The following is a 17,268-nucleotide window of genomic DNA, read 5'->3' on the forward strand; positions in this document are numbered from 1 at the left end:
GTTGCAACCAAGGACAAGGAGAAGGCTGAGATCCTTAATGCCTTCTTTGCCTCCGTCTTCAATAGTCAGACCAGCTATCCCCAGGGTGTTCAGCCTCCTGAGCTGGAAGATAAGGATGGAGAGCGGAACAACCCACCCATAATCCAGGAGGAAGTAGTCAATGATCTGTTTCTGCACCTAGACGCACATAAGTCTATGGGGCCGGATGGGATTCACCCAAGAGTACTCAGGGGCTGGCGGGAGAGCTCACCAAGCCTCTCTCCATCATTTATCAACAATCTTGGTCAACAGGGGAGGTACCAGATGACTGGATGGTGGCCAATGTGACGCCCATCTACAAGAGGGGTCGGAAGGAGAATCCGGGGAACTACAGGCCTGTCAGCCTGACCTTGGTACCAGGAAAGATCATGGAGAGGATCATCTTGAGTGAGCTCTCATGGCAAGGGCAGGGCAGCCAAGGGATCAGGGCCAGCCAGCATGAGTTTAGGAAAGGGAGGTCCTGCTTAACCAACCTGATCTCTTTCTATGACCATGTGACCTGCCTTCTGGATGCGGGGAAGGCTGTGTATGTTGTCTGTCTGGACTTTGTTAAGGCCTTTGACACCGTCCCCTGCAGCGTTCTCCTGGCAAATCATGGCATAGACAAGTGTACTTTTCACTGGGTAAAAATTTGGCTGGATGGCCGTGCCCAGAGAGTTGTGATTAATGGGGTGAAATCCTCTTGGCAGCCAGTCACCAGTGGTGTCCCTCAGGACTCAGTTTTGGGGCCAGTTCTGTTTAATATCTTTATTGATGATCTGGATGAGGGGATTGAGTGCACCCTCAGTAAGTTTGCAGATGACACCAAACTAGGTGGGAGTGTTGATCTGCTGGAGGGTAGGAAGGCTCTACAGAGGGACCTGGACAGGCTGGATTGATGGGCCAAGGCCAACTGTATGAGGTTTAATAAGGCCAAGTGCTGGGTCCTGCATTTCGGTCACAACGACCCCAAGCAACGCTACAGGCTTGGGGAAGAGTGGCTGGAAAGCTGCCCGGCAGAAAAGGACCTGGGGGGGCTGGTGGACGGCCAGCTTAACATGAGCCAGCAGTGTGCCCAGGTGGCCGAGAAGGCCAGCAGCATTCTGGCTTGTATCAGGAATAGTGTGGCCAGCAGGAGCAGGGAAGGGATCGTGCCTCTGTACTCAGCACTGGTGAGGCCTCACCTCGAGTACTGTGTTCAGTTCTGGGCCCTTCTGTACAAGAGGGACATTGAGGTGCTGGAGCGTATCCAGAGGAGAGCTACCAGGCTGGTGAGGGGTCTGGAGACCAGGTCATATGAGGAGAGGCTGAGGGAGCTGGGCATGTTTAGCTTGGAGAAGAGGAGGCTGAGGGGAGACCTCACTGTCCTCTACAACTACCTGAAAGGGGGTTGGAGAGAGGTGGGTGTTGGCCTCTTCTCCCAGGTGAATAATGACAGGACCAGAGGAAATGGGCTGAAGCTGCGGCAGGGGAGGTTTAGGTTAGATATTAGGAAGAACTACCTTACTGAAAGAGTGGTCAGGCACTGGAACAGCCTGCCCAGGGAGGGGGTTGAGTCACCATCCCTAGAGGTATTTAAGAGATGTCTAGATGTGGCACTTCAGGGCATGCTCTAGTGACAGAGATTGTAGGGGTTTTTTTTGTGTGTGTATGGTTTGACTCGATGATCTCAAAGGTCCTTCCCAACCATGAAGATTCTATGATGATAATACCAGCAACATCCAAAATACTGTATATGAAAATAAGAGTTCTATCCATGGGAAATGTGGACCCCAGGTGAAGGTCTCTAGATAACTTCTTCATTAGTAAAAATATAAATGCAGCTTCAAGAAAAAGCTGCGTAAAACGTAGCTCCAAGTCATTCTGACAAAATGGTTGTTTATCCAAATGCGATTTTAGAAGTCTTATATTTTGAGTAGGGTTTTTTAAGAAATGTCTTTAATCTGTATCTTCTTAGCAGTCTTGACAATATTTTGTTCTTTTCTGTTATTTAATCCTCTGGAGAACTTTAATATGCTAAACATGATATGAACTATTTGGGGGTTTCGTAGTGATGATACCTAAGCTAGGACACTTTCAGCCTTGCTGCTGTATAAGTGACGCTGTCTGATTTGCAGTAAATCACATAAAAATTGTTTGGGTTTTTCTTTTTTAAATCTTTAAATTATACTTATGTGGAAAGCCATGTTGAAAATATAAGTTATTACCTTGATTGATTATTTGTGGATTTTTGTAAAGTATAAGCTATTCATTTTTGTTAACCTCTTGAAGTTAGAGTCTTCTGTTTGATGGAGAAATTGAGAAATAAGTTATTTTACCCAGACTCCAGCCCTGGACAAGGATTATGCATATCATGCCGATCTAGGAAAAGTATTGCCTTAAGGCCATTGTCTTCTCTATCTATATATGTGGGGTTTTTTACCTTTTGAAGCTGTTACTCTTCTAAATAGAGTACATGATGGAGTTAGTGGTTAGCAACATGCTGTCAAGAAATAGAACGAAAGGTCTCTGATAGCTTATTTGGTGTATCTATAACTATTCTGCTGGGATACTTCTGCTGTAATATAGTTTACATGTAACAGAAAAAGATAGGCTGTAGTTTACGTGTTCCGATATCTGACTGTAGAATATTGAAGGGTCTAGAAACAGGAACAGCCTTTTTCTGCAAGACATAATTCCCAAGTTCAAACTGTGTGACCGTTTGCCTACATTCACATGGAATTTACCTGCTTGGCAACAACTCGTTTATTTTGAATGATGCTTCTGTAGTTTATGATCTATTGTCAGAAATTCAGTGCCATTGCTTCGGAACGTAATGTCTCAAAAGGAAAAATACAAAATCTTGGGAAAGTGAGCTGGTATTGTAAATTGATTTGCACTGATATCTTTAAAACATGGGCATGTATCCATGGGACATTTTCCTGAGGCTATACCTTTGGTTCAAGGCTTTTTCTTTTTTGCTTCTCCTGTGCTGTTCAGCAAGTGGCAACAAAATAAAACTATTTCAGTAGAAATCAGAATTTCTCAAGCCTCCCTGAACAGACTGCTATATAGGAGGAAACAGGGTGAGATAAGGAGGAAAGTGAAAATGTGGCATGTTGGTTAACGTGTCCAAATTACCCATTCTAGTCTATGTAAAGCATTTTTGTTTGCTTTTTGAGAATGTCATACTTCAAATTTACTATGTTGCAGTCCTCTTAAGGTTACATCTGACATGGCTGTCATATGAAGACAGGATTCTTTAGTTTTGAAGGCCTTATTAAAGGTCATGTTGGTTTTCCAGAACAGAATAATTACTAATAAAGAAGGAATAAATAAGAGATGACTTGGAGGTGATGTCATTCAGTTCGGGGGTTTTTTTCTTCACAGGAAGATTTCTATCATGGTATTCATTTTGTATTAACAGTAGCTTTCCTACATCTCTTGGAATTACTTGGATGGAGGCTTTTACATTAATGTTTGGCATTAGGCAGCATTTTCGTTATGGATGATGTTTGCTTGAGTTTCACACTTGGTTGCCAAATAAATCTGCCTGAAAATCTGCCTTTAGTTTCATGGAAACTTAGTTACTGTGAAATATATTCTACATTTTAATAGGCAAACAATAAAAATGAGCTGCTTTACTCATAATACGTACTTTGTCTTGACAGGCGCTTGCAACTTCTGGATGGAGAATACGAAGTGGCCATGCAGGAAATGGAAGAGTGTCCCATTAGCAAGAAAAGAGCAACATGGGAAACAATACTTGATGGGAAGGTATGGATTGTTTTAGTGGCTGAAAGACCTGTCTTCACTTAAAATGCTGTGCATAAAGGTGGAACACATTTCGAAGTGCAGTCAGTTGGCTGTTCCTCTGAAAATTGATTAAATTGAACAGGAAATGGTACTTCTCTTTCAGGATGTATGGACATTAATTTAGCTGTTGGTTTAGGAAAGCTTTGGCTGCACTAGATCGTTAATACAGGCAGATGCTATCTACTGTAGGTACGGCCGCTGTCTCTTTCCATGACTTCTAAATTTCTGTCTTAGAAAATCAGGCAAATTAAATGTTTTTTATTGTAATAAATTCAAGTTGGACAAATCAGAAGGAACAAACTGCAGAAGTAGAATGTTTTGGGGAAAGGAAGAGGAATCCCGAGCTTTCATAGGTGTGATCTTACATACCTTAAGAGAATGCTGGTGAATTTAGTGATGAAAGGAAGAGGGTGCGTCAGGGTAGGAGAAAGTGTTGTGCAGAGAGAAACTGTTGGCTGAGGTGAATCAACACTGGGTGATACAGTGAATGCACTTACAGAGTCAGGTGCTCCTCCATCAGTATCAGTCCTAAGTGACTAAGGAGAACAATATGAAAATTCTAGATGGTTGCAAAGTAGTTGTGTATCAACATGATTATATAATTATGAAAAAAGCTGAGATGATCCAAAGTATATAGTAAAAATACAGTTATAAGCTCTGTTACCCTGTTCAGCCTCTACCTGGAACACTGCTTCTGATTCTGTTAACCTGTGTTCAAGAAATTAAAATTGAAAAAGCTAGAAACTTCTTTTAGGAAGATTATAGGACATCCTCCATGTGTAAATGTAATTAAAAAGATATATAGATAGATAGATAGATAGATAGATAGATAGATAGATAGATAAAAAATTGCTGTAACTTTGTTAAACTGAGACAGAGATATGGTTGATTTCTGTTGTTGGGAGAACATGAGAGAGGTTTTCCACGCTGGAGGTGCTACCCCAAAGAGAAGAAAAAATAGTCACGGCCAGGATGTTTATTGTCCAGATCTGATAAGCACATTGTCATTGGTTTTCCATTTTGCAGTAGCATTTCTGTAAAACAACAATGCTTAAATTTAATAAAGAGCTTTTAAGATGGAATTCTGTAATGTTATGATAAATTTAGGGTATGATACTTGATTGTAAGAGTTTGGACTTGACTCAGGTCTCTTCTATTACTTTATTACTATTAACTTGAAAAGTGAGTGGAATATGAGAACGTATCCACAGGAGAATATTACAATAGCCTTTCTACAGCAGACAATGCGATGGGTTTTAAAGCTTGTGTATTAATATATAATACTGGACTGCAGAATTAGGAGTAGATATGAATAGAAAAAGAAGTACAGTGGCAGCAGGCTCCTGGGTAGGTGCTGTTCTCTCTCTAGTCAGGGACCATGCTGTTTACTGTTTAATGTTTCACAAAGATCAATTTGTGTGCCACAGTGTGTGCGTGAAGTGGTTGCTCAGTAAGGTGCCAGAAACTGCATAGTAATCTCTTCCAGCTTTTTTTTTTTTTAGTATATTTAAATGCATATGCTTATGTTGAAAATACAAGGACTTCGGGTGATTAAAAAAATTACATCTATCCCTATTCTGGGAATATTTTCTCATAATTGTTTTTCTATATGGGAAAACACTAATTCTGCTGTTATATTTTTTTTATTTCCCCCAGAGATTGCCTCCATTTGAAACATTTTCTCAGGGACCTACACTTCAGTTTACTCTTCGTTGGACAGGAGACACAAATGATAAGTCCACAGCTCCTATAGCTAAGCCTCTTGCAACACGGAATTCTGAAAGCCTCCCTCAAGAAAACAAGCCCAATTCTGTTAAACCTACTCAGACTATAGGTAAGCAAACTTTGGCTTCGCTGCTGAATAATCATCTGCTTAGCACATATGTACCTCAGGGTTCCTGACTCGCTGGTGCAACTGCTTCAGGTAATCTTAAACATGAAAAAGCAAAAATGAATGGGCTTTGTTGTATCCCACATTTTGTACAGTTTTTAAGGTAATTTTAAAAACTAAAAATAATGGGGTCTTTGAGGTCATGACAACACTGAAGTGATTTATAGACCATGCTCATACGTCCTGATGCGAAATAAATTGGGGGGAAAATCTGTGAATAGGACTTTTAGGATTGTCTGGTTTGCTCGACTCATTTTAATTACTGTTCTGTTGGTATTTAGATTTATAGTTCCTTTTTTATGCTTTGTAGTGAAAATAGTTATAAAATTTGTCTATCAAATTATATCAGAGCTCTTAGAAAACATAGCTGCTGCTATGAAATGTTACAAACTGTCTAAAATATTGTATGTTACGTTGCACATTGGTGTAAAGGTAACACGGGTTCTTTCAGAACGCTTATGAATGGACACTAATTTCCTTGATAAATAGTTCGATGTCTAGGCATGATCCCATGATGGAAGCACAATAAATAAATATTTTTATTACTTAGCTGCATTTTCTTCATATTCACACAAGTTAACAAAGATTTCGGTTTGGGACTAAAGGTTTTTCTCTGCTTTTATTCATTTTGGGCAGTCTGAGGGTGTCTGGATAGAATGCAGGCTTACAGTTAATACTGTCTAAAAAGAATTCTGTGTAGGTAAGAGAAACACGTAGCAAGTCTGCAAACTATTACTACAGCGTGAGGTAATTCTGTATTAGTTATATGTAAATTAATCTGTATGTATCATTGAACTAGTTTCTCCCCAGTCATTAATTAATGTTTAAAGCATTGTAATTTCAAACTAAATGCTTTTTAAGGTCAGAATTTTTCGGTGATCTGAAATGTAACTGGTTTGGTTTTCTTCTACAAGTTAGTTCCTGTACATTCTTTCCAGAAGAGTTTACATATTGTCAGACTTCGTAATCAGCCTTTGAACTGTTTTATCATCACTTTTAAATATATAGCCCATTAAAAGCAGTAGTGGATAGACTACTTAATATTGCTTAACCTTGCTTTATGGAAACATTTTTAAATACTGTACAACTATTTTCATTTTACTACTTTGCTTGGTTTGTACTTAATATAGTAGTGATACTTCTGCGGAGGCTACAGTGTCATTGAAAATTTAATGTAATTACTATTATAATCTGATCTGCTACTTGGGAGATGACATAATGTCAAAAATATTAATGCAGTCTGCTAATACTCAATGCAAACCTAAAATTATAGGTTTTGTTACCTTATATATCCCCCATTATATATTTAAACACATTAGTTAAAGAGCTATTGAAATGTCTAGAAACTGCTTATTCTGCTGCTGCTTGTTTTGTGAAGCTACTGAATATAAAATTATATTTAAGTTTACATAGGCGATTTTAAGCAATATTTTAGAAAAACTTTGTAAAATGTCCTTTGATATTTCTGTAGGTATATGTTAAAAAACAGGTATGTGTTCCAGATGAGTTTCTTTCTGGAAAGTCTTTGTGTAATATTATTTCCCTTTGCATAAGGTTAGCTAATTAGTATCAGTACTGGGTTTTTCTTTGACAATTTCAATGAACTTACAAAGTTTGACCCTTAATAATTTTCAAGGAGTGTGTGATAACACACTTTTTTTAATTCATACATGATGTAAAAACATTAACAGACACATACTTGCTGGGAGATGTTTTGCAAAAGATTGTAATATTAAATTAGGCTTTTAGATATAAAAAATAACCCAACGATTTTTTTCTCTCCTTCAAGAGTCGTTTAGATTTTCTTGCAAAACACTGGGATAGCTGCTAGGGTGGGTGTAACTGATTGTATGCTGCACTCCGGTTAACTGAACACTTCACAAAGTGATGTAGCTGTACGGCAGGTAGCAGGATATTTCATTATAATTATCTCAGGAAATTAAGCTTAATGTAGTTTTTATATTTTTTTAATACAAATTTGTGAGTAATTTAGTTCAGTCGCTTAACTGTAATTTTGTTCATATGTTTATAAAACCCTGTTTCTTCCTTGCTGTCTGAGAGCTTAGCTCAAAAAAGCTACTACTAAAATACTTGTTTGATGCTAGATAGAAAAGACACCTTTGAATGACCATTATCCTCCCCCTCAACCCCTTTTTTTAATACCAGTTTCCTGTCTCAGGTTCATATTTAATCTGAAACTCCCCTTTGATCCCTAAGTGGCAGTGGGGGCTGGCCTGGGGACTGTATTTCTTTTGTGTCCCTCAGAGTTGTTAGTAACGTTGGCTTGGGATACTGTGTTGGCAGGTAAGGCTCAAGGACAGCTGGAAAACTTCAGTTTTTCGGAAGGCAACAGGCTGCTCCTGTTGTTCAGACACCTGTGAACGTACCTAGACTCGCACCCGGCACCCAGTTCACTTCAGAGTGATCAGTGTTTCCAAGCTTGTAACTGGATTGGGACTCTGGGATTAAGGAAATTTCTAGGTCCCTGTTATAGAAGTAATTGGCGTGTAGTGGTTCTGTCTCCAGACTTAAGCTCTGGGGAGTGTAGCCAGGCACGGTTTGTAAAGAGTTGCTGTGCTTGGAGTTTTGGGGTTCGTCTATGGTAGCGCATTGGAGAATTTCTGCAAAATGCTATTTCAGTTTGGTTTTGTGTTGGATATAGAAGTATGTTTTGGAGCTGCAGTAGTGATAGCAAGGGAATAATTATTATGGAAAAAAATGCTGCTTTTCCAAATTCGTGTTTTGTGCCGTTGTGTGTTTTGTGCCGTTGTGTGTTTTGTGCCGTTGTGTGTTTTGTGCCGTTGTGTGTTTTGTGCCGTTGTGTGTTTTGTGCCGTTGTGTGTTTTGTGCCGTTGTGTGTTTTGTGCCGTTGTAGATGTTGAGAAACTTGATGGGTCAACAATAGCTCATCTCTGGTGAGACTAAGAGCAGCAATTCTTTTCAGTAGTTTTACACCTTTACAAAATGTCTTTTAAAAAAAAAAAAAAGAGAGCAAATAGAATTTCACCCGTACCTGTGCAGAAGCCACTGTCTAAAATGATCCCTAACATCCTCATCCAAGCTACAGACGTCTTTGAAAAGAGTACAGTAATATTTAAATAAAACCAATTCCTGTTCTCTCAAGTGAATATTTCACCTGAGCTGGGGATTTGTAGTCACTTTGGTTTCTTAAATCTGGATGAATGGCTGACACTTAATGTACACAAACATGAAGTAATTTCCAATAGAAGGAAGGCAACAGAAGCGGAGAAGTACTTGAACTTATGCTGTAAAAGTTGTTCTGCTTTCTCTTTACTTCCTCATACCAGGCTTCCTTGCACTTTAGAGTTTCTTGGAGACCTATATTGTAATTTGTTAGGCAGGTTTTGTGCTCAGACTTGCAAAAGAAATGACGGTATGTTGACTAACTCTAGGAGGTGTGTACTAGTTTACTACATAATAAATATAGAGGTGTAGGGAGGTGGCAGGGCTGCATTGCTGATGTACTGATAGAACCCCCTTTTCTTGCATCAGACAAGCTAAGTGTTACAGTAAACTGGTAAAGTTACAGCAAGAGCCACCTTCCAAAACAGTACAGCAGACTCTTAATACAGCAATATATCATAGCGCAATGTGCAGCATCATAGGGTCTTTGTGATGGTTGTGCTTTTTTCGATCTCCAGATACCAAGAAAGGAGGAGAGTGAAAACAGTAGGAAACTCCTACCAGTTAGAGGTTCTGATAGTAAAAGAAAAAGATTGTTTTGCCATCTTTTTCATGATTCAAAACCAAGTAGGTGTCATTATTTGGATTGTCCTGAGGGTAGATTTAAAACCTGCTTCGGTATGTGGGGTTTCCTGTTAATCATATGGAATCAAATAATCTGACTGAGATTAAAATATATGGAAGAGACTCAGAGGCAACTGAGCAGTGCCATCACACACACAAACAGTGAGTGTTTGAGGGATAAGGGTGAAAGTTTCAGTTAAATATTTTGTGTGTTACTTGCATTTCACACTGTTGTCTGGTGTGTGACTTGGGAAACTTCTGAAATTGAATTTAAGCAATGTGTTTGCAATGCAGCCAGCTGAAAGCAGTGTTTCTTTTTTATTTCCAGCCACACCTGCTTTTAGCTATATCTAAAGAATTCTCTGTTTTCTTAAATGGAGTAAGAAAAATGTTGCTTTTTACCTGACTGTTTTTAAGTTCTCTGAATGGTTCTCGAAAACTGGAGATACGTCTGGTATTTAAAAATGGTGGATTTGCCTGCAGATCTGTGAAGGAGGCTGAGCGTCGAAACTTCCTTGTTGCTGATGGGAGCTACTTATGGCAAAGTACACTAGAGCAGCCTGTTTCCTTCAGCAGCAGTGTGCCCTTCTCAGTACTTCCATACTTGCCTAAGAAACAATGTCTTTTTTTCCTCTTCACCAAAGAAATGTATATCTATACGTGGTTTTTTTTTCAGCTGTGAAAGAATCCTTGCCGACAGACCTTCAAACAAGAAAAGAGAGGGATGTTTTAAATGAACCTCGACAAAAGCTGCGAATATTTTACCAGGTATTAAAAAATAAGTGTTAGAGGGGGAAAAAGAGACTGTAAATATTGTATTGAATTAAAATGTTCACTTTTGAGTTGGGTGGAAATTTCCATTTGCCTTTTTAGAGGATGCCTTAAAGGGTCTCAGATTCACATATTGGAGCCATTCCACATATTTCTTTTTACAGGAAGTATTTTAGAAAACTGATCTTCCTGGGGGCATGTCTGATGTTCCAAAATACAAAGGACATCTCTTGTTAGACATCTGGAGGGGGACAGGTGGTCTCCTGATGGGGAAAAAGTTCTTGAAATACCAGTGTTTCAGAAGGCTGAGCTGCTGTAGTGTTCCCAAGAACTTAATGTTACTGTAGAGGTTTCCTGAAATGATGGTCAGTTTTGGTTTGGGACATTAATGAATGAAATGCATTTGATGCTAACGCTACCAGTTGCTTTGTTTGCATCAGTTCCTGTATAACAACAACACGAGACAGCAAACCGAAGCCCGAGATGACTTGCATTGCCCATGGTGCACACTCAACTGTCGGAAACTGTATAGTTTACTCAAACATCTTAAACTGTGCCACAGCAGATTTATCTTTAATTATGTTGTAAGTAATCTTTTTGTATTTTAGCACTATGAAACACAGTCCAGTCTGTGACAGATATTACACATGCAGTGACTCCATTGCTAGTTGTAGGACTGTATCTACAGGTTACGTGCAGCTTACTGTGAGTGTTCTGTGAATGTTTGTGTGTTACATGAGGAAAAAAATGTGTGGGTCTCATTTAGGTTTTTTTTTTGTAAGACACATTTTAAATAATGCTAATTGCTGGAGGATGAATTCTGACTATTGCTGCTGCTTTTGTATTAATATATTATTTTTATGTGATGTAGAAAGCAATAATCTACACTTTGTAGAAGTCTCTTGAAGATTTAGGAAACTTAGAAATGTTCTAATTTCTAAGGGTTTTTGTTAATAATTTTTTGCTGATATTTTCCTTAATTTTATAATTAGTTCTATTCTGAGTGGTTTTATGTAAAACAGTAAAATGTTACAGAGCAAGGAAGCTTTAGTATAATCTGTTTCTAGAGGTTAAAAATTATTTGGGTGTTGTAGAAGTAAACTAGAGCTAGGTCAGGTTATTCATAGGGTGATATTTAAGGTATTCAGGATTGAAAAGGTTACTTGTTTAGACCTCCTGCTGTATTGTCATTACTGTTTGCTAACTATGTTTGCTGTTACCTGTTTCAGTATCATCCAAAAGGTGCTAGGATAGACGTGTCTATCAATGAGTGCTACGATGGCTCCTATGCAGGAAATCCCCAGGACATCCATCGCCAACCTGGATTTGCCTTCAGTCGCAATGGGCCGGTCAAAAGAACTCCTATCACACACATCCTCGTTTGCAGGTAGGGAGATGGAAATCTAGGTCTATCTGTATTTGTGTAATACAGCATAGAGACTGGATTTGTGAAACCTAGGGGTTTGTAAATCTGTAGGTGCACATAAACAGTGTTAAATTTCACTGTCATTAAAGTACACTGGTTTATGACTAAACAAAGTGTTATTGGAGGGTGATAACTTCATCTGTGATTTTTCTACATCTTTTCAGTTGAAGCATCTGTTCGTAATGATGTAACTTCTAAATGCCTTATCCTAAAACTTTTTTTCCCCAAAAGGTGGAGCATGGGTTGGAGCAGAGTGTTGGGGTTTTGATGGGGTTTATTTGGTTTATTTCACTGCTGACTATTTCCTCCTCCCTGACCCCGCCCCCCCCGCTTTTTGCACGCTAGAGCTTAAAAGAATAACTTGTATTAATTATAGTATTTGCATATTTTGGTGGTTGAGAACAGTAACTTTTTTTTTCCTCCCTTCTGCTAGGCCAAAACGTACGAAAGCCAGCATGTCAGAATTTCTTGAATCTGAAGATGGAGAAGTAGAACAGCAGCGAACATACAGCAGCGGGCACAATCGGCTGTATTTCCACAGTGACACGTGTTTACCTCTCCGTCCACAAGAAATGGAAGTAGACAGTGAGGATGAAAAGGACCCTGAATGGCTACGGGAGAAAACCATTACTGTAATTATTCCATGTATACAAAATTATTTTAAATGGATTGTGGTTTTTAAAAGGCAGTCTGCAGTTGTTGTAGGGAACAAACAGGACATATATTGTGAAAATGATGCATTTACTTTAAGAGGAAGTAGAAAATTTTGTGATGGTGAGATGCTACTGACAGAAATTCGCGGAATCAACGTTTGTATTTTCAAGTATGTCTTTAGTTGCAAAGCTAGCTCAGTCCACGTGCGTCCTAACAAGTTTCCATTGTTTGTGGCTGGTTTTCTCTTTCAAAGAGGAGATGCTGGTGTTACAGGAGTACACAGTGGTGTGTGTGTATATAATGTGGAAGTAATTTATCATCGCAAGTCTCCACATGATACAACTTTTTTCTGACCTTGTTGACTGCAGTGCCTGAATTTTCAGCAGTAGTTATTTCTGTGATGTGTGGGTGGCATAGGTTGAACTTCGGATGTGCTGTCACTACTTGTCAGCAGACGTGCAGTTCTGATGTTTCTTCTCCTGTCCTTTCTCCCAATCCTTTATCTCTCCAGCAAATTGAAGAATTTTCTGATGTTAACGAAGGAGAGAAAGAAGTGATGAAATTGTGGAATCTTCATGTTATGAAGCACGGGTACGTTACTATAAACTTAGGTTTGATACAAATCAATTATGGTATAGATTTGGTTGTCATTGCAATTCACTAAGCACTTCAAATTCAGTTAGCTCAGTTAAAGGATAATTTGGTAACAAGCTTTTGACTGTTTAAGTTTTTAAAAAATGTTTTTGTGCTTAGTAGCCTAAGGCTTTGAAAATAAAAAGCATTGCTGATGTTGACGTTCTGTAATAGGTGGTCTACGCAGTTATTTAGGTTGATAAACCATGTTGTAGGGGTATCTTTTTGTTTTTGAAAATGTTCTACTTGCATAATGATGGCTTTCTAATTTGACAGGTTTATTGCTGACAATCAAATGAATCATGCCTGTATGCTGTTTGTTGAAAATTACGGACAAAAAATAATTAAGAAGAACTTGTGTCGAAACTTTATGCTACATCTGGTCAGCATGCATGACTTTAACCTCATCAGCATAATGTCAATAGACAAAGCTGTTGCCAGGCTCCGAGAGATGCAGCAGAAGTTAGAAAAAGGAGAATCGGCCTCCCCAACGGATGAGGAATCTTCTGAGGAACAAAGCGGGACAACAAATGGATATAGTGAAAATAATACGAGAATTTCAGAAATGGATAGCATCTCAGGTGTCACAAAACAGAGCAAGAAACAAAAGCTCTGAAGTCAAAAGTCAAACGCCATTCAACGGACAAGCATTGAAGTGACATTCTAGGGTGCATGAGCTCTATAAAGAATTACACACAAAAATACAGAGATTCCAAACAGGCACTGCTGGATGGAAATAAATGATTTCAACAAGGATATTGTTTTAACAGGGTTTCTATTCAGTTAATTATGCAAGTACTACATGTATATTGGTTTTGGTGATGTAATGACAATATTCTAAGAGTTTGAGCATGAAGAGCAATATGAAAATCTTTTTGTAACTTTAGTAATTAGTGTTTTAAGAACTTTATGGAATTTACATAATTTAAGTATATGTAAAACCGTTTTTATATTAAGGTTTTTGCATCTGTATCTGGCTGTTTTTCCTACCATGAAGTTGTGAAACATTGGGGAAAGGGGATTGGGATACAGTTTCTGCTTTTCTTATTTAGAAATTCTCCAGTTAGCTTTTGTGAAAATAACGTCTCACTATTTAAAGTTTAACCTTGATCCTTGTATTTGAAATCATTTATCAATTGATCATAAATTACAAATTAATTTTTTTACACTCAAAGTATCAAAGTCAGTAAACTTAGCACTTCCTTTGTCTTGTGCCTGTTTGGAAAGATCTTGGCTTTTCACGTTACAGACACAGTGAAGTACCACCTTGGCTTTTTGAGGATACCAGCAGTTTGGGTTTTCGTGGATAATTCTGATGTATTGATCACCCAGTGTACCATTTTAAACTTGAACATTAGCTCCTTTATATTTTTATTACACATTTACACAGCTACACAAACTATTCGATGCCAACCCTTTTTATTGGGGTTCCGCATCGTTAGCATGCCATGCTAAAGCCGAGAGTCGATCATCAGTATGTAGGCATTGCGTCGATTAACTTCTGAAGTTGATGCCTGCTGTTCTGCCTGAGCACAGACTGCAAGTCCAGGCCATAGGTTTAGCTTTGGCTTTCGAGATGCCACTCTTGAGGGAAAAATGCACTGTAAAATTGGACCAGAAAATGTGTTGCACTTCTTATGCAAGTATTCTGTGATGTATTGTATTCAATACAGATACTAAGATGCTGACTAAACTATATTTGAGCAGTTTTGCACTGCTGTTAACACATTTTATGCATACGTTTACAGATTTTTTCCAATGGAAAGTGGTTTCACTACTGGTACAGTATCAGCACCGAAGGGTTTATTCCAGCAAGCACTGTGGTTGAGTGACATCACCTCAATTTTTTATTATCCTTAAAATATTGCATTTTTCATATTCTTTATTTATAAAGGAACAATGCTGCTGTAAATACAGGTATTTTTAATTTTTTATTTCATTCCATCACCATGAGATGCAGTTCCCTATTTGTTTAAGGGGTATATAAGCTTTCTAATGGTGTCTTCAGAAATTTATAAAATGTAAATACTGATTTTGATGGTCCTTAAGATGTGTTTAACTGTGAGACTATTTAACTAATGGTGTGGATGTGATTTGTCATCCAGTATTAAGTTCTTAGTCACTGATTTTGTGTACAAAATAGGAAAGAGGGAAACTGCAGCTTTCATTACAACCTTCTTGAATTTGCCAGCTCTCTGAGTTTTAGCAAACTCTAATTATGCCTCTGGATAGTACATCAAGCATTTCTCTCTGGCTTTAATTTGCTAAAGCTGTGCACATATGTAAAAAAATAGATTATTTTAGGGGAGATGTAGTTCTAGAATTATTGCTTACGTCATTTCTTAAGCAGTTATGCTCTTAATGCTTAAAAGAAGGCTAGCATTGTTTGCACAAAAAGTTGGTGATTCCCCCCAAAAATAGTAATGAAATTACTTCTGTCCAGTAAACTTTGTATGTCATGTCAATTTATAATAAAAGCTGAAAAAAGCCCTTTGTTTTCTATTTATAAAGATGCCTTTTCTATATGTACCTTTGATAGCTTTTGAAGATATCATGTAAGCTGGTTAAAAAGAATCTGAATGGTACAGTAGATGTAAAAACAAAACCGAACCCCAAACAAAAACAAAAAGCAAAACAAGTTCAGTTGTTTAAATGAACCGTTGTTTTTACATTAAATGTTTTATTTGAAATCCGCTTTTGTACATAAAGTTCAGTAATATAAAATCTGCCATGATGGTTGTCCGGTCATTTTGTGTGCATGCAGAAAGGCCACAAGCAGTACCTTGTATGAACTCTTTTCTTCTGCATGCCTTTTAAAATTTGGATACGTGCTCTTCCTCTGCCAGATTGTTACAAAGGCAGCTGAGTTTCTCTCCAGTCTCTTTGTTATATTTAAGGTTTCTCCATAAATTACCAGGTTTTTAGCTGGCTTACAACACCTTTGATTCTCCATGCTTGGGGGCAGAACTGAATACCTGAGCTATATCTGTAAGTTGTGTATGACTCTTTAGAACTGTAATTTATATAACTGAAAATGAAACATACCACTTGTGATGTGTCAGTTATAAACGTAAGACTTGTGAGTTTGTTTACATGCAAGTGGTTAATGTTTCAAACAGATTTTACGAAGTACTTAGTTTATTTGGAGCAAAGACTAAATTGGTATCAGTTAAAAATAATGCCTCTCTGGGACTGTAGAGGATGGATACTGCAGGTTCTACAGAACGAGTAAGGAACTGCTTGGCCGAATAGTGACTATTGAATAGCAGACACTGAAAACCTTTTTCCATGTTAAAAATAATTCGGATACTGAAATACAGGCTATGACAGCTAAATTCTGTAAACTTGACCTCAGGCTGCAGTTGTTCAGTGTGCTTTTGTCTCTTAAAATTGGCGAGGTTCTTCTAATGTAGCCTTTACTATGGTCATGGCAGATTTTTATGATGTTTTGTATTTGGTGAACCCCAAGTTGCAACCTAACATGACTTGAATATTTAATTCAGTGCATTAAATACTATATTCAAAATTGTTAGATGCATTTAAGTTGTTAACCTTAATTGTACGTTGCTTTGACTGTGTCATGGATGTAGTCCTTGAGCTTTTGGGTGGGGTAAAGATTCGCTGCCTGCAGTGAAGCAGTTGCAAATAATTTGAATTGTTCTGATAACTTCTCTAATCACCAACACACACACACACCCTCCCACCAAGCCAATTTGATTTTACCTTGGAGAATGCAAGAGCCACTCTGTCAGGACAGTTTTGACAATACTGTTCCAAGTTAAGCATTTCTTAATTCACAGAACAGTTTGGTGCCATCATCAACCAGTGCTCGAATGACGATCTTCCTGTTGGACCAGATCCTGGTTATAAACCTGATACTTCATGGGCTCACACCTGAGAGACAAGAGCTTTGCATCAAGTAGGTAAGTGCCTTCCGTGCCTCTCCTGTCTGCTGTTACCTTGCTTGATTTGAGCCTGAAGATGGGCTCCTCAGGGGCAACACTCGGCTTCTTATCAGGAATAAGGGTCTTTATGAGCGAAAGCCACCCCATCAGCAACCTTATTTACTGGTTTCACAAATTATTTTCCCTTTAAAAGAGATCAAGGAAATAGAACAGGCTGCAGGTAAAGCAGAACTAAGGGAGTAAAGTAAAACTCTCTCAGTTCACAGAGACTTCATTTTAAGGGGATTAAATACCTCTGCTGCTTGCTCAGTAGTTTTTGGCCACTACTACTACGTGTAAGAGTTGCACCCCTTCAGGCAACTGTAAGGAGCTGGGAACAGTAAAACTGAGACAAATTAATTGTGATG

The 17,268-nt window shown here is 38.3% G+C and overlaps 1 protein-coding gene across 1 annotated transcript in view; it reads left to right on the plus strand.

Annotated features, from left to right (window-relative positions):
* The window catches only part of SUZ12 (SUZ12 polycomb repressive complex 2 subunit), a 35,610-nt gene extending 18,918 nt beyond the window's left edge, over window positions 1-16,692 (plus strand). Inside the window, exons 9-16 of the mRNA XM_063352559.1 lie at window positions 3,669-3,774; window positions 5,470-5,647; window positions 10,149-10,240; window positions 10,684-10,827; window positions 11,473-11,630; window positions 12,103-12,301; window positions 12,835-12,914; window positions 13,233-16,692. Coding sequence (XP_063208629.1) covers window positions 3,669-3,774; window positions 5,470-5,647; window positions 10,149-10,240; window positions 10,684-10,827; window positions 11,473-11,630; window positions 12,103-12,301; window positions 12,835-12,914; window positions 13,233-13,572 — 1,297 coding nt within the window. The 3' untranslated portion in view covers window positions 13,573-16,692. The remainder of the gene's footprint in view (window positions 1-3,668; window positions 3,775-5,469; window positions 5,648-10,148; window positions 10,241-10,683; window positions 10,828-11,472; window positions 11,631-12,102; window positions 12,302-12,834; window positions 12,915-13,232) is intronic.
* Window positions 16,693-17,268: the final 576 nt, after the last annotated feature.

Source organism: Chroicocephalus ridibundus, chromosome 14, assembly GCF_963924245.1.
Source record: "Chroicocephalus ridibundus chromosome 14, bChrRid1.1, whole genome shotgun sequence".
In the NCBI taxonomy this organism is placed as follows: domain Eukaryota; kingdom Metazoa; phylum Chordata; class Aves; order Charadriiformes; family Laridae; genus Chroicocephalus; species Chroicocephalus ridibundus.